Source organism: Dicentrarchus labrax, unplaced genomic scaffold (assembly GCF_905237075.1).
Source record: "Dicentrarchus labrax unplaced genomic scaffold, dlabrax2021, whole genome shotgun sequence".
Taxonomy (NCBI): domain Eukaryota; kingdom Metazoa; phylum Chordata; class Actinopteri; family Moronidae; genus Dicentrarchus; species Dicentrarchus labrax.
In genome coordinates this window covers 32,699,997-32,723,547 of record NW_026136719.1, presented here as the reverse complement: position 1 = coordinate 32,723,547, position 23,551 = coordinate 32,699,997, and the positions used below count along the sequence as shown (strand labels likewise).

The window sequence follows — 23,551 nt, the reverse complement described above, 5'->3', positions numbered from 1 at the left end:
CCACCGACAGTCATGTGTTTAGCATGTTCAGAGAGAGCTTAAAGTCCGATTAGTTTTGGGGTCGGTCTTGGGTCAGACTTTGTCAGGCTGGGGTTGGGTTAGGGCTTTTGAACACCACAGGCCAGGGATGAGCTAGGGCTCACCTTTTTGTCCTGTGCAGGGCAGTACTATAGTAACTAACTGACTGAGTATGAGAACACCAATGTGACAAAGGAAAGACTTTGATATTAAAAAATAGCGAGCACAGTCTAAAAGGTAGGACTTGTGTGTCTGACAGGACAGCATATAAGGACAAGTCCAGCTCCTGTGACCTTTTACAAACCAATAAACAAAAACAGAAAAAAAGAGAAAAATGTTTAGCCGGTAGAGAATTTGTTGTGATGGTGCTTCCTCTACCTGTCATGGAGTTTTCTGAAGTGCTGAGCTGTTCCCTCAGCTTGTCCACATCGTCAGGGTGGACCTGCTCGTACAGAGTGCTGCCAAACCACTCCGACTGGGGATGGTTCAGCACCGGTGTCACAGAGTCCGACACATAGATCACCCGGCCCGTCTCGGCGGCGACCACAAACAGGAAGCCGTCTGCCGCCTCCAGGATCAGATGCTTCAGTTCCTGCAGAGAGCAGAAAGGTACACAAACACAGAGACAGGAGGAAACAGTTAAAATGTAGGAGGTGGCCTATTTATAATCAGCAGTATGCTGTAATACATTCACTAATTAGCCATAATTGCTAAGTGTAAGAGTCAGATAATGTTGAAGGACCACTAGCTTCATTACCTTCAACTCAAAACCTGAGTAAAAGAAAAGACAGATACTGAGCTTGCTGAATCATTACAAAACAGGCTGTGGATTACACACTGGCTATGGCCTTCAGTGTGTATAATCATGACAAATGAGGACTCTGATTTGTCTCAGGGTGTGTCTCAAACCACTCTCTAGATTAGTAGGTAGTGATCTACCCAGGGAGTCATTTTCCAGGTCTCCCATTGTCAAAACTGTTCCAGTTTCCTGGAAAAATGTAGTGATCAGCTTTAGTTACTTAGCTCACCGACTGCTCCAGTAAGTACAGTCCACTTTTAACATGCACTACACTGAATCTTGAAAAGGATGGAGTTACATTGAGCTTGTGGCCCTGTTACTGTTGTGCTTTTGTTGTAAAGTTCTATCAGAGGAATATACCAGCACTGCAATAACTGAACCGAAGGCAGGTCTTCTTTCTTCCTTTCAGCATTTTTTATTTTTATTTTTTAACCATCCGAGAACACCACACCATCCGTGAACAATTAACTAATGGATGTTTTTTTTTATTTATACTGTGAGGCTACTCCTCCCAAAACACATGTAGGCACATACCTCTTTTTCATTCCAATTTGGAGCCAATAAACACTTACGGCATACACATACTGAATATCTTCAGATAGATTCACTAAAAGGGATAACAGAATAATAATATAATAGTGGTAATACTGTGATATCATACTGTCACCATAAAAAAACAACAAAACAAAACAATCTGTGACATAAATACTAGGTCACCCTACTGCAGTCAGTAGAACACACCGCACCACCAACCACCACAAGTAAATTCTCCACCTGTGTGAAACACTGAAGCCTTTACCTATATTCAGGTAGGGAGTCCCAGGGTTTTGGGGGATTGATGGGAAATGTTCCTCTGGCCTCCAAACCGAGCATTTCCACAATTATTAGGACCCGAGCATTGACCGTGTGAAGGCCCTATTGTAATGGAAGGACTTATTATAATTTTTCTGCCACTTCGATCGCATATTTGGAGGCAGCAACATGCTCGAAAACTCATGAAACGCGGCGCACATGTCAGTCGTGGCGAAAAATTTCGTATTTTCTAGGGGTCCAATTCTGTCAGAATTTCCTTAGGACGATGAAGATGATTGCGTGGGACCTTGTTGCCATGGCGACATGGCAAAAATCTGCTTTTCTGTTAACATTTGAACACTTTTTGGGGGGCTAAACATCCCCGAAAACTCATGAAACTTTGCACAAAATTCAGTCGTGGCGAAGGCTGAGGTATTGTCTTGGTCCCGTAGATGGGCGCTGCAAAATGGCTTAGCCACACCCCCGAGAATCATCCCCAAAGACACGTATGACCGACATGTCGTATGAAAATTGCCATGCATGTGTATCATGATGGGACAAGCAAAAAAGCCTCTTGGACCCATAACCTGAAACCCAACAGGAAGTCGACCATTCCGTGGTCATTTCCGGCGATTTGCACACGATGTATTTGAACGAACTCCTCCTAGGGAATTTATTGGATCAACTTCAAATTTATTCAGCGCAATCTAAAGACATTCACGATTATAAGTTGTGCTATTTACGATATTCCGTCGAACGGCGTACCCGTGGCATGGGGTCCAATTTCAATGATTCGCCATGAAAAAGGATGTTCCGAACATGATCCGATCTCAATGAAACTTCAAATGTTTGCCCTGAACACGTCTACATGACAATATTCAGATATATTCATAGTGCCACCTACTGGCAACAGGAAGTAAGCGCTGCGTGGTGATTTTGATCTGATTTACGTGAAATTTTCATGTTGCGGTCTGCACGTGTTACGCAGGCACGTGACGCGGCCGCAGCACACCCCGAGTTGCGTGGAGTGCGAGGGCCCGTTCATCGCTGCTTGCAGCTTTAATTTTCTTTGATATTAAAGCAAATCTCTTTGCCACTGTGAGTCAGTGGGCTAAAAACAAGAAAAGGTGCAACGATGAAGGATATGTTTTCTATTCTTATGTCCTCTATGATAGAGCTCTGGCTCTCTGACAGTACAGTACCTGCTCAGTGAGAAAGGAGGGCTTGTAGGCCCCATCAGTGGACGTGTTGCCAGTGCCTCTCATGGACTTCATATGGGAGACAGCCATACGCAGGATGGTCAGCTTATCAGGTTTTCGGGCCAGGGCGCTGCAGGTAGGGACCATGTCTGACAGCTCGGTGATGTATTGGGTCATTTTGTTGCGCCGGCGTCGCTCAATCTCACTGTGGTTCTCTCTAAAATAGAGGAAAGAGCAGTGAGACGCTAGGAGACGGTACTGACTGGAAACCACTAGCCAGCCTGGCTTGAACAAATGATCAACAGCTGTGATGCTTCCTCTCTCCTGTCTTCTGACTATGCTTCACCACAGGATCTGTTACACTGCAACTTATGATCAGTTTGAGTCGAAATTAAAATGCTGGAGGAATTATTTTACCAATACATCTCCTTAGAAGTGACAGAATATTGTAATATTGCTGTGTTAGCAGCTCCATCAGGGATTCAGCAGGTTTAATAGACCGACACATGCAGCAAAACAATGATAGCACAATATTTTCACATCAGTCAATACATATAACAAAACTGAGTGCAACCCTGTCCGATGTCACTAAAATGTTAATTAAATCCTGTCCTTTTAATATCATTTAGTTTTTCAGCCAGAACCAAAGAATGATTTAAAATTGAGAAATGTCTCACTAATTAAACTACAATTAAAGCTCCATATTTAAGAACCATCTGCAACAAAAGCCAGAACACCCTTGATTAGTGACATTCCATTATTTTATCGTTTTAACATTTTGTTTAACCGTATCTATTGTTGATGACAGATCCATCCTCCTGGGCAGGGCTGATACCAGTCTTGCACATATCTGTAGAGAGAAGTTCAGCCATTCTTCTCAGATGATTCTTTCCAGCTGCTCTTTGCTGCCGTTGTTTTCTTATTGTACCTTCTGCTTTAAAATACCCAAAAGGTGTTCTATCGGATTCAAATCAGGGGACATGCTTGGCCAGGTCATAGTTCCCTCTTTCAAAACTCTTGTCATGCTGGAAAATCCTTGTCCTGAGACTTGGAGTCACCTTTTCATTTATTCCATTATTTGGGTATATCTATAAATGTCACCTCCCCTTCCTTTTTTTAAACTGCAGCCCTAATATCAGCAAACTCCCATCTCCATGTTTTACAGTCGGCACAATGCAGTTAGTCCTGGCCAAGTCCATGCCAAACATGCTGGTCCAAACAAATTTATTTTGGTTTCCAAAAAACCAAAGAATGTGCTGCCAACATTCATCAGGCTTCTTTTTGTGTTCTGTTTCCAAGTTTAATTTTGCAGTTTTGTGCCGACATGCGAGCAACGGATTTCTTCTTGGACACTGTCCCTTGATGTTTTCTTGCCCGAGCATTCCCTGTAACAGCATTTCGGCTCATGTTCAGTAGCCCACTGATGCTCTTGTACCCTCTCCCATCTTCATGGAGCCTCACAATCTGGTTTCTTAATCGTTCCTTACCATGTGGAGACATGTTGCATTAGACACAACACACAGGCCAAAATTGAAAAAGCTTTGGTGGAAGCTGTGGGAGTTATTTTATAACCTTGCTCATGGAATCTTTCTCAACTGCAAATGGAAGGTGTACTAACTTTTGTTGCTTTGAGTTTGTGATGTGCAGTCTGTATTTTTTTTAAACCTGTTTTTAATTGTACATAAGATCAAATACCTTAAATTTCAACTTAAAAAGAATACAATTATTGTAAGATGACACACGTTTTAATCATTTAACGTTTTACTGATATTGCACAGTGCTATACTCAGTTTTGTCATACTGTGTAACAAGTTAATATTTATCTTGAACTTTAAGCTTCCCTTAAGCTTACAGTTCTCTGGTAGTAGACTCAGTACCTGAAAATGACCAAGAATTGTTTGAGCTGTAAAGACAGAATCTATTTACATAAATTAATTATACAAAAATGAAACTCTGCAATGTGACATGCTTGCAGCCAGGCGGCTTATATCTTGGGTCAATGATGTTCATGTTTTACCATTTAAAAAGAGAAATGGCGACATCTAATGTGTTTATTTACTTGTTCATTTATTGCCCATAGGGTACAATCCTGCTGGTAATGTTGCAGTTTGTTGCTGGGGTGTTTGTCTGTGTGTAACACTGTTCCAGGGGATGTGTCTAATTGCTGCTGTTTGGCACTGTGAGTGTTTATACTCTGGATGTTGATGCTTCAGGTTTTTTATTGACACATTTTTTTGGCAGAATTAACAATATACATCATCATTCTGTCTTTTTGGAACTGAATCACTCATTTGAGTCTAAAAGAGGCTTTAAGTGGCCAAAGTAACACCATGCAACACAGGTCCTTGTTCCCTCGTTTATCCAATACAGCCCTGTACGTCGTCATCTGGCATCTGATACAAACATCATCTGGTGAGTTAAGCTAACTCAACCAACCCTGCTGTGCTTATTTTGGAAAGTGGGCCGTTCCTAAAAGACTACCATAAGATTGGTAAGGAAGAGATTAGTTTTTGGTTGGTGTAATTTGCTGTATGTACAAGGTCACACAATTTACCATTTTATCTCAGCTTTTCTAGCGCCCAATCCTACTTGTAATCACCTTTCACCAAGTATTTCAACTGGTAAAAGTAGTAAGAGCTATAAGCTTTAAAATATAACCCCCATGAGGGAAATCAAGTCATTTTGAGACGAAAAAAAAAAATGTTGTGACAAGGAAGGAGATGTAGTCACTTTTTGGCAAGTGGAAAGCTGCGTTTAGTGGGTTGTATGGGCTCTTTAAAGGCATTTCAAGTGGTACAAAAAAAGATTGGGTGAGCTATAATCTTTCAAATCCTCCTATGAGTGAAATCAAGTCATTTTGGCACAGAAAAACACTTAAAGTGATCTGTACATGTGTTAAATGAACTCCCTCGCCACAGTGGAATGAATGGTTTCTGTGGCCAGACATCTGATATAAAGCATACTGACAAAATAAATAAATAAATAAATAGTGGTTTGAAAAACTTTCAATATATTTAATAATCAACACTAACAGGCCAATAAATAAGTTGTAATATACCAATGCTAATCTAATATATTGGCATATTAACCCTATCCTGATTTGCTTTTGTTAGTATTTCAGTTTATTGGGATCAGAACATGGGTAAAGTGGGCAGGTTGTACAGTCTGTTGATCCCTGAGTCAACGGAAAATCCTCTGCGGCCCCAGCTGGCTAGGCCTACCTTGCGTATCTCTCCTTATCTCCACCAGGAATCTGATCATCATCATACCTACAGAGAAGAGAGGACGCAGCATGTAACACAACGTACACATATGCAGGTGGATGGTATCACATAGCAGCTTCACTATTCACATTCCTCACATGCAATGGTTGTCACATATTAATGTACAGAGCAGATGGTTCAAGTTTTATAGTAACAACATGGGTAAAACTGGACAAAACAGGGTGCAAATGGCTGGTGCAGTGATAAAGGTTTCCTGTTCTACTCTGAGTAAGGAAAGCTAAACCCTATGATTTCTTACATTCTGGGTTTTATTTTGAGATTTGTGGTAATTCATATATTTTATCTTAACTAACAAATGAATGGACTCTAACAACAGTAAAGTGAATAAGGTAATATGACAAGAGCATAATTGACATATAGGGAAATAAGTGAAATAAGTTAACCCGAGTTAAACAAACTAGGTTTACTTACAACCTCTCTAATTGTTTGAGCACTCATGTTGTTGCCCTACTGTACTATGGAAGCCAATAACAGCAATTGAAATCTGAGTCTCATGAGCAACTGAATACCTGATTGCAAAACGTAATCACTAATGAATATTTAATGTTGAAATGTACATACCACACTGAATTTACAGCATACATATATATATATAGCAATATTTGAATCTGAAAACCATATTTCCTACATCTATTACCTACAGAAAATGTCAAAGACACGGATTCAAACTATAAATTCAGAAGGATGGTTATCAAAGTCAAATATTTCAGTGCTATCAAATTTCAACATTTTACCACTACAAGTATTCAGCAGTGGTTAAATGTCACAATTAAGTATTCAGTTTATTTGATAGATCAAACTAGTATATCTATTATTTGTTTCCATATCAGAACCAGTGTCAGCTAGGGATGGTGCACCGGTAGAAAAGTTCAAGATGTGATTAGTGTGTATCAGATACAATTTGGGATGACACATCAGTAAAATCCTATTTATTTGTATATAATTATTAGTAGAAGCCCTATGCCTTCATCATTTAGAAATGTGACCAATCATTTTATATTTAGATTGAGTCCTCCTCTCTAAACTGTTTCTCAAGCTGCTTAAGAAGAACCTAAGAAATACAATCAAACTATTTGTACCATTATGTATTGCATAGCATCATATTCTTTGGATCGTATCGTGTTGAATAAAATCATGTCGAATAAGGGTGAATTGTATTGTATCTTTAATGTATGGGATCGTAGCAATGCATTGAGATGCATATCACATCTGCCTCAGTGATGGAAATACACATCCCTAGTTATAGCAGAACTGCTGCATATGCACCTCTCTCTCTCTCTCTCTCTCTCTCACCCACCCCAACTGGTCGAGACAGACGACCACCCACCTAGAGCCGGAGGATCTGTCCTAGGTTTCTGCCTTTTAACAGGCAGTTTTTCCTTGCCCTTGTCGCCAAGTGCTTGCTCATGGTGGTACTGTTGGGTCTCTGTAATTAATGTTAAAGAGTTCGGTCTAGACCTGCTCTATTTGAAAAGTGTCCTGAGATAACTTCTGTTATGAATTGGCGCCATACAAATAAAATTGAATTGAATTGAATTGAATTGAATTGAATTATAAATGTAGCCAATAATAAAAGTATCCATAACTAACCCTGAAAAGACCCAGACTGACTGTTCTTTCACCTGTCCATTACAGTACAGGGACACTAGTTGGAAAATGATAGAGTCACTCCTAACTTAAAAACAGTGCAGAGTAAGAAAAGGCAAATATCACTAAATTTAGAAATTGTAGCATGAAATGTAATCTATGCTAAGTGCACCACAACCCCTCCCCCCAATCCCCAAAAACACTGTGGTTTGGGTCAGCTATTGCAGCTGTGTGTCACATACTGAAAGGCAGGGCAAATTAAAGCTCCTGGCTATGGGAAACAGCAGTGAACTATCTATTTTATGGGAATAGCATGTATATAAAGTGTATGCACAGTGGCAAACCCTTTCACAGTATGAATGTGAAGCTTTCCTGCAGCCAGATAAATCATACATGTAATGCTACTGTCCATTATTAAGAGTGCAGTTCCTCCTGTGATCAGCAGAGAGCAGCTCCTCCTCCCCACTGTCACTACAGCAACAAATCCACTGTTGTCAGCTCAGAAATAAAGCACTCACTGTACGTCCTACAGACTTACACACTACACAATGTGAGAAGAAAGAAAAGGAAAACAAGTTGAGAAAAAATTAAATATGAGAGGACGGTTGAGATGCAGTGACAGAGAAGGACTTTAGTCCCTCTTTTAAAAAAAATGAATACATAACAGATAACAGACATTTTTTAATGGAGGGAAATCAAAAGTAAGTAATGAGGTGTCCATGCAGCAGTCAATGTTACAAACATAGGGTATCTGCAGGGTTCGCAAAGACAAATCTGGACTTTTTAAGACCTTTTTCATGCTATGTCACAGTTTGGTAAGGTGTATGCATACTGTATTATTAACCCATTTTTTAATTCAAAGAGTGCAGTGAATGTCCATTTCACTATCTTTAATTTATCGTACCTGCAGATACCCTGAATCAGGAACTGTGGGACTTTGTGAACTAGTTCTAAAACATTTCAGACAGCACCGGTGCAATCTGCTTTCAGTGGTCTCACCTTGAAAATTTGCTAGGTCCCTCTCCGTCTTCGTCATCAAAGTCCATTCTGAGGAACAACCACAGGAAACACAGTTACAATTTCTAGTAGACTGAGAGCTGACGGCTCTCTTGTGACTAATTTCCACATTATATCCACAGTGATAACTTTAGACAGCGGCAGACGGCAGACATCAGTTTAGATGTTTAGACTTCCTCATTTGGTTCTGCTGCTGCAAAGTGACGAAGTTGTGTCTGCTGACACATAGACCGATACATTATTGTGTTTATCTGGCCGACAGTGGGTCGCTCCTCATTACAGCACGGATACCTCCATCTTAGCTTAGATATTGCAGATACGTCCAAATACATGTAGTAAGCGGAAATGTATGAAAATGTATGAAAACGTATATACATGAAAACAGTCATTATTACTCCAGTCTAACTTATAGTTTAACTCCAGCATGTTCTATCCAGGCTCCGCCCTACACCTAGTTCTGGGTGATACACCGGTTGAACTGGTATAACGGTTTTTATTTTCCTGAAACAACTGCTGCAACTTATTTATTTCTTGTGCAACATTTTGATTCTTTCATATATTGTATCATTTTGAGGGGGAACCCTATGGTAATCACAGCCTTCAGTATATACATATATACAGTAGAATAAGCCACTATAAACCTACATAAAGGAACTGTCATACAAAAACTAAATACTGTGATATACAGTGAAACTACAATCTTGAAAAATACCTTAACACAAATTTCACCTGAACTAGAGGGCAACGCCGAACAACATCGGGACCTGATTCATATATGAGTTCATATGAGAGAGTTATGCACCCTGATATGCACTCTGTAGGGGTTGGTGAGGCAGGGATGCAAAACTAAGAGTTTGCTACCAGCCGAGGACAACAGTCTCCGCTCAAGATGACTGGGATCAGGTTCTGACCTGTCTTGAGGGGGGGGGGAAAGCAGCATTCGAATACTGATTTGCATGTCAGTTACCATGGCAATGGTTAAAGCTTTGAAGCATTTGGGTCAGCCCTAGAAATCAGCTATCTGTGACAAGAGTTAGCCATGGTGTCATGATGATGGGTTAAAAAGCTAACATCAGTGCATCTGAGAAAAACAACTGAGTAACAGACATGCAATAGACAGGAAGGTAAATCTGACCAGGAAGGAACTGTGTGGCTTTAAAGTATTTTGAGAGTCTTGTAGAAGAACATTATTAATACATGCAAACACTGTACAAAAAGCATCGCAGTATGGGAACTGCATGGTGGGCCGCGACATTTTACAAACACGGCCTTGTAAAATAAACTGCAAACCTGACTGTAATGGAAACAGAAAGGGCGATGGAAATGGAAGGCAGAGCTGCGTGACATGGAGCGGCGCGATGCACGCCCTGTTTGTGCCTCTGCATACATTGTCCTCAAGTAGACAGAGGATTATTAACATGGAAATGTTCAGAGAAACCATCAAGCTGGATTACTATTATAGAGCCACTTGTTGAGAGGTTCAGAGGTTTAAATGGGGAAATTCACTGGCGGGCTACCATGACTCATCCTCATCTTGTTTAGCTTTTTAACTCCAAAAATATTCTTAACAAGTCTGCCACATTATACGCATACAGCAGTCATCACAACTGTTCCAGCTAAAACAACTGACTGCATCAACGAGCCGTAAGTCAGGAAGGCCTGAATGGTCACAGTTGTTCATAGCTTGGCTCAGTGCTACAGGTGGGAAAATAGAAAAGATTCTCTCTCTCAGTAGGAATAATTCTATATCACAATGTCAACATATATTATGACATAATGCACGGTGTGGAAAATCAATTGAGACACCATTAGTGGATAAAATGAGCACATACTAGGAGTGTCCAAGCCAATCCAACATGACAATAAACCAGCAATGTTGCCCACCGTGGTCCAACACACCCACAGATATTGTACCATGATACAAACAGAATGGTGAAAGACCAATTCAAATTTCACCAAATGAACAAATTATACTGCTAGCTAACTTGACTAAATCTCTCTTTGTTTATTGAGTGCAAATAGATCAATTTTAGCAGAAAACAATCCCATGTAAAACACTGACAGTCCCTCTCTTCTTGCAGCTACACTGGGAACAGATGAGGCCTCGGTTCTATACACGCAGCACATCAATAATCCGATTGCTCCCCTACCCTTGACCTTATTGTTGCAAGGATGGCTCACAGTGCAGAGAGGACAGACAGAGAGACGGAGCAGAGCTTTACGTCCAAACACCAATGTGTCTGAATTTCACAAGTATGATGTCTGAACATAACAAATGTTCAACAGTGGAAACTAGCGACTTCTAGAGACTACCTTGTGCTAGTTTCAGTTGGATAGTGGATGGAGTAACTTTATCGTTTATCATTCACTCAGCTGTTTCTTTGCCTGTTTACAGTCTTTAGTCATGCGCACACAGGGCCTAACAAGAAGGATTGCCGATTGCCTGCTGAAAGTAAAATGCCATTTGCTGGCGGCAAACCTAGCAACTCAACTCAACTCACCCCCATTGGTAAAAAATAATTCAACACATCGTTTTCTCCGGAACTGACTGTAGACTTGACTAAGGAGGGTTCAGAGTTGCACATGCTCAGTGCAGATGTGGAATAGCGGCGGATTAATAATAAATAAATACATGTTATAGAATTTTAAAGATTATGAGCTGAAGGCCAAGCAAGCAGTCAACTACACTGGAAACAGGAGTTTAGTTGGGTGGCGTTAGAGGACATGGGTGAAACTCCAACTCTTTGTTGCAGTTTGCTGCAATTTTTGAGAGCAAGGCGAATAAAACAGTTGTTTTTCAAAGCCATTCAAGTTCCTGAAAACTAGCCTGTTATTTGATAACTAACACTAGCCAGAAATCTAGCTGGGAAAATCAGGTTTCCTTAATCCCCTACCCAGATGAAGAAAACCAGGTTTATTTTTGCATTCAATTTCAGAAATCACCTTCTTGGAGAGCGCCGACTCTAACCTGGATGTTTACATCTATGTAAATGCCTTGTACGGTGTGTTGACTAAAGCCCCCTCCCCCACACCTAAGCTGCTCTCACTACTCAGTTTGTATGCATGATCTAACTGACGGCTTCATGCACCATGGGAGCTGTGTGTCTGTTGTTGTCTTAGGATCCTCAACTCAACTACAACCTGCCTCATCTCACACACACACACACACACACACACACACACACACACACACACACACACACACACACACACATTTGCCTAGATCCAGGTCTGTATTATTTATTCATGTTTATGTAGGCATAATGCATGTGCATTGGTTAAATGCATTGCTTTGGCCCCTGAGGATTATATTTACAAGGTACTGAACTCATGTACAATGCCCCCCCATACACACAAAATGCTAGACTTAAGCAGCCCCCATGTTTATCAAACCCATTCCTTTATTGCAAAACTAAAGCAGAATCTAAAAATTGCATGTCAAATGGGGTTCCATTCATAACAAACATTTTCTAAAAGCTCTCCACCACACTGCTTTTTGTTTTTTCTTTTTCCAATGACAGACAAAAGAGTGGATGAAGAGGACAATCTTTAAACATCCCCACTGAGTTTAACACTTGAAAAAGACACAGACCGTCCTGTTGCTAGGTGTCAGAAAACAATACTGTCACAATTAGCGCTTCAACCATTGGCATTAAATTCAAGTTTGTATTATGTACACAACAATTCCAGTGAAGCAGTCATTGGCAATAAAGTTTTTAGATCTCAGGCTCTCTCCAACTGTGCTCTTACAGATACGTAAAAATTAGTGCTGTCAAACAATTAAAATATTTAATTGTGATTAATCGCATTAATGTCATAGTTAACTCGCAATTAATCGCACATTTTTATCTATTCTAAATGACCCTTGATTTTTTTTGTCCCATTATTTTTTCTCATTTTAATGCTCTTATCAACATGGAAAAGTGGATCGGCTTGCTTTGAGCAAATGTTGTTTTTATTGAAAATCATCCATTGTCGCCTGGCTTTGACGAGGGGGCGGATAATTCGCATCAGCTGTGTGTTTGGCCATCAAGTGGTATTTCAGACTGGACGTGCTGCGATGATAGCTCAGTTCACAACGACAAAACACACAGATCACTTTGGTCTTGTCCATGGAACCATTTGGCAACTTTTTAAAAGTAAACTTTCCATTCAGAATATTATATATAATATTATATATATATTATACATTTCGGCGTCTCGTGCTCGCCATCCACTCAAAACGTAACGTCTACTACTCTTAAATAAGTGCGTGCGGTGTGCCTGTTGTTTTGTTTCCAGTCTTGCTAGATCCGATGTGGTGTTGTAGTTATGTGAAAAAAACTACAAAGTGTGCTAAGCCAAAAAAAACATTAATCTCGCGATAAAAAAATGACGCCGTTAAAATGGGTTTGCGTTAGCGCCGTTAATAACACGTTTAACCGACAGCACTAGTTAAAATTTATATATATGTAGAAATAAAAATCACTTATGTGGAACAAAAACTGATTAGAATCTATGACATAAAATACTGCAGCAACAATATAGGAATAAAACATTCTTTAATGAATTGGACAATGATTTTTTGCACTGGCGCATTAATCCACATGTTCTGTGATTGTTTAAAACTCAATGTGGACTGGCAAGTATCACAGCCCCGCCCGGTGCCTGCATTTTTTGGCACCATCACAAAGTGCCCTGTCAGTAGGATAGACAGACAGACTTAATGCAGCACCTGAATCTTTTTAAGTTTACGCAACATCAGCTTGGGTTAGGTTTAATAACATGCAGACAGTGGAAAAAAAAGAAGTTAATACACCAGTGAATTGTGTAGTGCAGTGTTAAGGTCCCTTTCCTAGTGGAAATAAACTACAAAAGTTCAGGAACTTCAAGAGTTCCTATTCTGCTTTGTAATTACAAACAGGTCAATTTGGAGAAAAGTGGAAAACTTTGTTGTATCTCTGTTTCAAGATTTGAATTGTCTCCCATTACTCTTTGGTGTCTGCTTAGTTCTGCAAAATGTAAAAAAAAAACTACATAGAAGGACTTTTCACTGTAAATCAGAAACATAGTTTCCAAATATGAGGCCCATACTGCATAATCCATGATTCAGAATGTGCACTAATAAGACAGACATTAGGTTGATTGATGTAGGAATCCCTCATAACAGCATACAAGATATGCTGTAAGATTTATGATGGTCTGAACAGCTTGACACTATGTGAAAAAATTAGGTGTAGGTGTGTGTGTGGACAATTTCCACAGCAGGTCAGCAATGATGCTGAGTCAAGGTCAGCGATGAAGATACTTACCCTCCTGATCTCCTCTTGCCCCCGCGGCCTGGCACAGCTCCTCCCATTCTCACCTGGCCCGCCCCAACTGCTCCCGGCATCGCTACTGTCCCCGGCAACTCGCTGCCCATCTCTGGAAGATACAACAGCAACAGGAGACCAGCATAGGGTTAGCAGGAGTATCTGTCACATAGGACTACCATTAAACATGCAGTGTTTCCCATATCGATAAATATTATAAATATTTTCATTGTATTGTTTTCAGCAGCTCTTCTGAAGCATGTTTCATCTGACAAATATTGAAACTGATGTAAAAGATATAAGTGGAAGCCCTGCTGATGTATCTGTACACCACCACTGCCAATCAATGAAAATTAGATTTATATATATTATGATTTACATTTCTCATGTCTTAAAGGTTCCCTGTGGAGTTTCATATTCCTGCAGATGGTTTAAAGTCACAAAAATGTAGAAATGTGCCAAACAATGCAGAGAAGAAGACAAAAAAAATGTAAACAATGTTTGAAACTATAAAAAATTCATCAGCTCCAAATACCAATCCAATCAACCAATCCACTTGGGACAAAAGTACATTCCCAACAAGCAAATGTACAGATCACGGCTGCAACCAACCACTCTGTTCATTATAGCTCAAAGACGGTGTAAGTGATTCTGGAGAAATCCAGTACCATGTCAAATACCATAATAGAGAGTGAGCAACAACACAGCAAGTAATCTAACTAACTGTAGCTACGTTTTGGGTTAGCAAACTGTCACTATTGTGGCTGCTGTTATTTCCCAGAGCCGGCACGCCAGCTCCAGACTGCGAAACTCACAACTCTCCTGCTGCTATACCTAACATCACAACAGCAGCATATCTTGGCAAACTGTGGGCAAGTCATTAACGTTACCAAACACAATAACAAGTTAGTGTTGTGTGGCTCGGTCCGATCCACTCTGTTTGTTTCCAGTTTACAGAGCCAGGGTTGCACACAAAGAGCAGAAAGCTAGCAGACCGTGAGGAGATGTTCACTGTATTTGTAAAAAAGTCTGTTGGATTAGAATTACATTACCTGGAATCGCTTACCCCACCTTTAATCTATTGAATATTTTGTGGATTAATCAATATGTCCACAAAATGAATTAGAGAATAGTGGAAATATTGACAATATGAGAGCTTGGCTCATTTTGCCCAAATATATTCAACTCAACTTACTTAATTACAAAGCTGTGAGGCTAGAACCAGCAAATTCTGACATTTCTGCTTGAAACATGACTTATAATGAATGATTTGTCAATCACACCTTAAATTACAGAATAATTGGGTTAAATTTACTGGGACAAGCCGCTGGTTCTGAAAGTCTATTTTAGTCTTGTCAGCACCATATTCCATAAGAGGACTGGGATCTGTAGAGCCATCAATCTACACAGACCTACATGGTGTAGCCTGGGGCTCTTGTTAGCAGCCTGGATACCAGATTCTATCTGACAATGATTTAGAAATAAATAGATATTCCTGCACAGGCCCTTGAGAAAGCTTTTATTCAGTAATGAAGCCAGTAAAATACATGCTTGCTGTTCCATTCAACATGAAGCCACTGTGCTGTGTGTCATTATGGCTGAGAGGAATTATGCTACGTGCCACTTCAACCTCCATCTTCCTCTCATATTTACCTCTCTTTCTCTCTCACTACCACGCCACTACTTTGCTCCTCGCTCATCCACGAATCCATTCTGTTTGCCTTGCTGTCTTCCTCTCCATCTCTCCGCTCTATTCACTCACTCACTCATTCAGCTAGATGCAATGGATAGGCCAAACAAACCCTCCGGTATGCCCCAGTGCACCAAGTAACATAGTTAATATTTGATACAGTGTGCATTCCCCCGGCCATCTCCGCTTCCAGAGAAACACACATACTCAATCAAGGAGCAGTCTTCCATCATTCATTCATGAAGTGTTTATGAGTAACACAGGGCTCTAAACTAGCTTCATCTGATTAAGAGACAGCTTCATCTGACAATCAGAGTGGTCATTGAGCCCAGCAGGAACAGCACACACTGCTGCCTCTGTCCTAACAGTCTAAACAGGCACTCTATTACACAACTAATGTACAGCCAATGGTGCTCTTCACCATTCAGTGTTACACCTGGGCCATAAAGTAATACATTGGCTTTTTCAGAAAGTCCTACATTTCCTGATAAATTCTGAGAACACAAAATGATCCAAAAGTGCAATTTCCTGCATATCCTGTGTAGATACAGAGAGATGACTTTTAGAAGATTTGCAGACAGTGTGTGAGAGCAGCCTGCAGTCTGTGTCACTGTGCTGAACCTGTTATTTCTCAGAGAGAAGGACCTTCCTCTGTTTGGGGTGTTTTATCAAAGTGGTGCTGATGTTGCAACAATGTTACAAATCTACAGCACATTGATTGTGTCAAGGCTACAGTGTCTGTAAAAAAAAAATTTCAACAAATGTTAATATTGGCAGGTCTATGCTGCCCAGTGCTGAACAACAATGGATCGCACTATGTCTCTGCACTTTGTTGTCTGTGCTGTGATTGAATTTTAATGTGGCATGGAAAATTGATGCTTGAATGAAGAACAATGCATTTAGTTATTTAACTCTTACTATATTATGCCATAGAGCAGTTGTTTGGGTCAGGGTTAAGCACGCACCATCTTTGAAACCATTAGAAACATGATGTGTTTGATTTCAGTCTGATCTCACAACTTTCTGACCCAAACAGCTGATCTCATCACAAATATTCTTAATAGCATATACATACATATATATGTGTCTAAAACATGTTTTTCTGCAGACCCTGTCCTGTGCTGCTCCACATCTTTGCAATAACCCCTGTCTGATTCTCCAAGCTGGGGGGCCTGCTCACTGCCATCTACTGTAGGAAATAAACTGACTATAGATAAGCCCCTCATACAACCCCACTTCAAAAAAACTAAAGAGAACTATTACTACCTTTAACATATTTTCCACCTAAACCTGCAATAATTGATTTTTTTGGCCACTGGGATACAGCGTGAACGAGTTGTGAACATTTAAGTTGATTGCTTACATGTCCAGCAGCTACGGAGCGACTGCATTATCATTCACTGGGGGTCGTGTTTCTGGCTACCTGCTGTATTTAAAGTGTAACTAACCTAAATTCTGCTAACTCTCTCCCTCCCAGCAAATCTTAGAAATGAAGCAGAGAGAATCATATAGGACAGTGTGTGAGGCAGGAGGTAACGCCGTCTAAAGTGACAGACCGCTCAGTAGCAGGAATAGAGCTGGTCAGCGCTAACTGAGCTAACCAGCCATGAACAGCTGCGGTCAGACTCTCTGTGTCCGTGATGGAAGCACAGAGTCAGAGGGGTTGGCTGGTGACCAAAGTCGCAGCCTCATATGTCACCTGCCTCTAGGTCCAATACTTAATTCAACTGCAATAGCAGGGTTTCAACCAGTGGAGGGGGGTTGCTCTACATATTTATAGCACTAAAATGTCCAGACTTGAACCTGAATCAACTAGCAACACTACTAAATACCCATATACAGAGGTTTCAGCCGAAATAAAGTGGTTTGGGGGTTTAGTTACTCTTTAAGTCTAACATGCTGCTCTGATTAATTACTGCAATGGAAACAAACAATGTGATGACCGATTAATTGTCACCTGCACCGAGCACCGCGGCCAATATAGTTACTTGATGACAGAGTTTGTTGTGTAGGACCTCTGTTCTTTCTCTCTATAAAGGGTTGACATTATCCAACCACTTCCACAGAACTCCAGTTATTCCATTTTTTGCAACTGACTCCTCCACAGCAGAGCCAGCAGCCCGTAGATTCCCTTATAGCCATTTGTTACTGTTGTATGTAGCCATGGTGTACTAGTACTGTTGAGTTCAAACTCAACAGTCAAGAAAGCAGCTGGAGGAAACTACGCTAAGTTTCACTTTCAGTTTCCGGCGGAGTGATTAAACCGGCACACTGCTGACGGAAAAAGAAAAAATAACGACAAAACGTCATTCATTAATTACAACCACCTGTGGGAAAAAGTTGGCGTCTTGGCCAAACAAAGGGAAGGCAGCAGGTCAGACGTGAGATTCAAGAACTCAGCTCAAGGATCAACCAAAGGATGCCACTGGTGAGAATGAATGAATGAATGAATGAATGAATATGATTATTTAATATTGAATACTAGATTTTGATGTGATCATTTTGAGTTTATTAATGTAATGTTAAGAACAATTTGAAATGTTTAGTCAAATCATCAGCCTAATTTGCTTAATTTATGGTTTACTTTGTTACTTCATTAACTCCTGTGAATGATAACTTGAGTCTAGTTAAGAAGAGTTAAATTAGTAGAAAATTTTAAATGTGTCATTTATTTAAATAAGTGATTTTGTTTAAATGAGAGAATTAAGAAAAGTATAAATCAGAATTAAATCTTTAATTTATTAAAAGAAGTGATTTTGTTGCATAATTGCATTATATGGGAAATAATTGCATCTTTTGTACATTTTTGTTTCTTTTAAGGTTATTAACCTATCTATCTAAATCTATCTACCAGAGATATATTGCAACATTAAACAAATGTTTGGCCGAAGACTGAAAATAAAAACAGACAAGAAGATTGAGTTGTCCCTCTGCGTCTTTTAGGAGTGATCCAGGCCATTTTCAAGTTTGGGCAGCAGCTGAGGCAAAACCTAGGGAGAACTTGACAAGTACTATTAAGTGATGACAATTTTTCTTCATCATGTTTTATACCGGTATTATGATGAATGATAAAAAAGGGCACATCTTTACTACTGTATCACAACAGTAGACTCGTGTCACTGTAAAGCTGAAGTGGTAGCATGGAGCAGCAGGGCCAACAGTCTTCCAGCGTGCTATTACTGGGGCTGACGATCTCTACATTCCTTTAAAGGCATGGCGAGTGTTTCAGGATTTCTTTAGTGCAGCTACGGACGATCAGAAGCCTGCTTTTAACTCAGTCACATATGCATCTTCAGACAGCCAGAGCTAAAAAGCCCCGAGGTCAAACGCATTAATGAGACTGTTGGGAGACCGGGGGGAACGTTGCATACTTTCTCCTTTTCAATCACTGCTCTCCCTCAGACAAGGTTGTTTCTATTCTCTCTCTCTCTTCCCTGTCAACCTTTCTTTTTTCCCTCCAGTCTTTTCCCCATCCACCAGTCTATCAAACAGCCTCAGGCACATTTATCATTCAGAAAAGGTCAATTAGTACTCCCAATAGAATACACACACAAACAGAAGAAGAAACAAGTTTCTTTTGGACAAAAACTTCACCAATTAAATGCAAACAAATAGAACTAGGCATAAAATCAGTAGGATGAATTCAGAAAAATTCTGATGCAATTTATCCTTAATTATTTCTCCACTATTTTCTCCACTAAACCCACACATTTCTGGTGTGCACTAATTCACATTATTTTAGGGTGTATTCACACGTGACTCATTTGGAGCTCAGGTGTTGACACCAGGAGGGTTTCTTATATGTGCGTCGGCATATGTGAACACAGCAATCGCACTCGGATAGGAGAAAAGACAAGCTGGCTGGGATTGCCAGGAAAGGGTGGTCTCGGCTTTCGTCCAGTCAAACCCTGGAGTGGTTTCATTTGTGGAGCGAAAGCAAGTGGACCGACCACCAGTATTTAGTGCTGGTACATTTGTGTTTTCAGCTCGATTTCAAAGGCTAAAGTCCTAATAAATCAAATAATAGTCAGTTTATTAGTCCATTAAAGAGTGTGTGACAGCAGTACCACAGTAAGAAGCCCCAAATCATTACTGTCCTTCTTCATCCTGTCTCTACCTGTTAGTTAGAATTCATAACACGCTGTCAATTTGCAGTCAAATAATGCTTATAATCATTAGCTCACCTTATTTCTTTGTGAGCTCTCTGTGACACCAAAGAACATAAGTACACACATCAGAAGCATCAAAGCGCTGTATGATGTGTCAGTCAGTGGAAGTGGATGCTGTGGGTCCTGATGATGCAAGATGACAATCACCAAAGTGAGCTACTCTATAGCAAATAACAAAGTCAGTGGGACCAGGAACCCGACCACCACTAAATAAAACAATGTATCATGTCTTTGGTCTGGATCAAATGAACCAAACTACTGGTATGAATACACACAGATTCCCTGGATTGGGGGGGTTGGACTGTTGGTCAGACCAAATAAACTGTTTCAAGACATCACATTAGACTCTGGGCATTTTAACAGGAGTTCAACATTATTTTGTGGTATTTTACACAGTAAACTTATTTGGCAAATACTTTAAAAATTAAAAGTAACTACGCTACGCTTTGAATTTCCCAACCAAGCAGTTCAGCTGATTGAAAAGAGATGAAATCACACAATTACACACAGCCATTCTAACAGTGTGGTCATCATGTCAAGAACAATTTCAGAGTTAATGTCACTGTGTGAATTGTTGGTAATGCTTAATTTTCTAATAAATTGTGGCTTATTGCTACTAGACTACTACTACTAATAGATTGAACAGCCAGTTTTAGCTTGTCATGGATAATCTGTGTTGCCATGTTGTCTTTTTAGCTAATTTATAAACTGTGTCTGTCTTCTATTCCCAACTTTGCTGCTTTCTCTATAAAAAATCCTATTTGCAATTTAAATAAATAAACTCCTAAAATGTACAAACCAGAGCTTTGTCCAAAGTAAATACAATACAAAATTGACAAAACAGGGGCTGCAAGTGACAATTGAGTAAACATTTTTTTGTTTTAATTGTTTGTCCAATTAATCAATTGACTGTTTAGTCAGTAGAATGTCAGAAGTGAAGAATGCCTGTTAAAATTGCCCAAAGCCCAAGGTGATGTGTTTCAATGTATTGTTTTGTTGAACCAACATTCCAAACTAAAATAAATTCAGTTCACAGTGATATAAAACAAAGAAAAGAAGCAAATCCTCACAATTTACAAGCTGGAAGCAGATCATTTAGGGCATGTTTGTTTGATTTATGACAAAAATAGCTCATTTTCTTAATTAATTATATAATATTAATATTGCTGAAAATGACTGAAAAATCTGTACTTTGACAGTTGTCTATACATACTGCAGTTTGATCTGTGTACTTTGTGGCCCTGAATCACCTGTGTCCTCTCTGAACACGTTTTCTCATTAGATCATTTCACTTGCCATGTTTCACATGCTCTTACCCCAATTGGATCTGAGTGACGGCCAGCTGGAGATAATCCTGCAGTGACACAGCATTCCCACATCCCCGTCCCTGGGTATCTGGGCTGAGGTCAACGCACCTGCCTATAGCGCCAAGCCAGGGGAAGCGGTAAGGCTGATCACAGATCAGCTGGCTAACTTTGTCCTCCTCTGGCTACAGCGGCAACAGCGGCAGCGTTAGGCATGACTTAATTCTTCTAACTGGGTATCATCAGCGGATAGAGGAGCTGCACGTAGCTCACTGCACGAGTGGGTCATTACATCACAGCAAGCCCAACATGCAGGGGACCATAAAGCCATAGGTTTGTCCCTGGCATGGAGGGTTAAAGATGTGACTCTCACCTGCGATGACTGACTGACAGACAAGACAAAGAGGACGTATTTCTTCCCACAGTGCCCTTCTTTAACCTGACAGGGGTTATTTTCTCATCTGTTCATTGTTCATTCTAACAACGCCTCATCTCAACACTTTGTATGCAGCCAAGGTGCTAATAACCCACCAATTCTTTATTTATATTCCCTTTTCATTTACATTGCCAATGAAGTGACACAGAGCGTGAGGTAGAGTATGGTTGACCTGTTTTCATAAGGAGGGCACAGAAGCTCAGAGACTCTGTCCTTTACACCAGAATAATTACTTTGCCACCCGTTCCCCATTTGGACAGCTCCTTTTGGTGTTATTTTCTCTTACCCAGATACTCATAAAGTCGTATTTTGAGAGGCTGGAAGCAAAAAGCTGCCAGGTTTCATACCAGGATTTTTTTTTTAAATATCCAATACAGATAACTTATAAATACCTGCTTCTCGTGGTCAATACGATAAGATAACCAATCATTTCACACATTTATATTTTAAAAAGAAGTTCATAACCGGAATTTTATGCAAACATGGCTCTTTTTTCCCTTTTTTAGATAGGATAGCTAAAGATATTCAGGATAAGGGGTAGAGATTTTTTTGATAGTACATTTGTGTTTTTGGCACAAATTCAAAGGCATGCAGCAAAAGGCCACAGGTGGGGACTCAAACCTGTGACCACTGCAGCAGGGACCCAGCCCCTGCACATAGAGCGCCAACTCCACCAGGTGAGCTTTCTGGTCGCGTCTGCAGCTCTTTTTTTTTATTGGTTCATTTGTCAATCATTTTCTCAACTAATCGATTACTTGTTTGATCCATAAAACGTCAGGAAATTGTGAAAAAAATTAATTTGAGAAACCGAAATCAGAGAATTTTGAGATTTTTTCTGATTAATTGATTATCAAAATAGTTAGCGGTTAATTTAATAGGCGACAACAAACTGTTGGTAAGGTAAGAAAGGTTAAACTGTAGTTAGCAAAGAGGGGTGACTTATGTTTCCACAGCTCTGACAAACTATTGTTGTTTACACAAAAACAAACAACAGTTCCGACTCTTCAAATGTTCCTTTAGTTTTTCTTGTGAAGTACATAAAAAACTTCACAAACATATTGGCTTTCATAGAACATAAAGCATATCAACCCTTTTGCATTAGAATTCAAAATAAAAGATTTTTCAACCAATATTTGAATGGCTATAACTGTATTATCAACATATCAATGTCAATTTCCCATTATCAACCGATAACTTATAAGCACCAATATATATTGTGCATCCCTAACTTTTTTCTAATAATGCCGAACAGTGACAACTACTTTGAATCACATTCACAGACATGCTACAGTGCATTGTGTGAAATGACTTAATTCAACTGGAACTGATTTGATTAATTGCCAAGGCAGTTGACTCAGGCCATATTAAAATGATGAACTGCATTCTTTGAATAATTATCAAGCTCATTAGAAACAAAGTGATGACAGCAAGATGGTTACGGTACATTTGTTAAACTTCATTTACTGAGGTTATATTGCCTATCTGGAGGCAAGAAACAAACTGATTGTATTATGGTACATAGAAATTCAAATTGAACTGATGTTCATGCTGTTCGCGGTTCAAACCCGTCCTAGTGAATTCATGTGAGCAGAATCACCCTCAAACACTCAGCACTGGGAGAACATCACGCCACACTCCATTTAAACATTTAACAATTTACACTTTCTTTGTTTAACCAGACACACACATAACGCTGACAGCTTCACAACACACTTGCTACTTTCTAACATCGAGTTCAAGCACATCGGCAAACATTTGAACCACTAATTATCACGTTTTTCAATTCAATCCCCAAACTTTTACAACTGATTTATACAATTCTTCCCTGCCAACCGAAGAACAGAGTCAACACCAGGGACATGGATACTCAAAGTTCAGCTCATCATTTAATACGCGTTACTTTGTATCGAAGTGGATAGATGACGGGTTGCAGATTGCTTTTAAGGGAATATTTTAGTTATGCTC

The 23,551-nt window shown here is 39.9% G+C and overlaps 1 protein-coding gene across 3 annotated transcripts in view; it reads right to left on the bottom strand.

The window, feature by feature from the left end:
- Window positions 1-23,551, bottom strand: part of arnt2 (aryl-hydrocarbon receptor nuclear translocator 2) — a 77,460-nt gene that overhangs the window by 52,877 nt on the left and 1,032 nt on the right. Inside the window, exons 1-6 of one of the 3 annotated variants that reach the window (XM_051380000.1) lie at window positions 21,163-21,232; window positions 13,988-14,099; window positions 8,679-8,726; window positions 6,030-6,077; window positions 2,812-3,025; window positions 397-610 (exon numbers count right to left, since the gene is read on the bottom strand). In XM_051380000.1, the coding sequence (XP_051235960.1) occupies window positions 397-610; window positions 2,812-3,025; window positions 6,030-6,077; window positions 8,679-8,726; window positions 13,988-14,099; window positions 21,163-21,217 (691 nt within the window). In that variant the 5' untranslated portion in view covers window positions 21,218-21,232. Of the gene's footprint in view, window positions 1-396; window positions 611-2,811; window positions 3,026-6,029; window positions 6,078-8,678; window positions 8,727-13,987; window positions 14,100-21,162; window positions 21,233-23,551 lie in introns of those variants that run through there. The other 2 variants (XM_051380001.1, XM_051380002.1) reach the window with 2 other exon arrangements.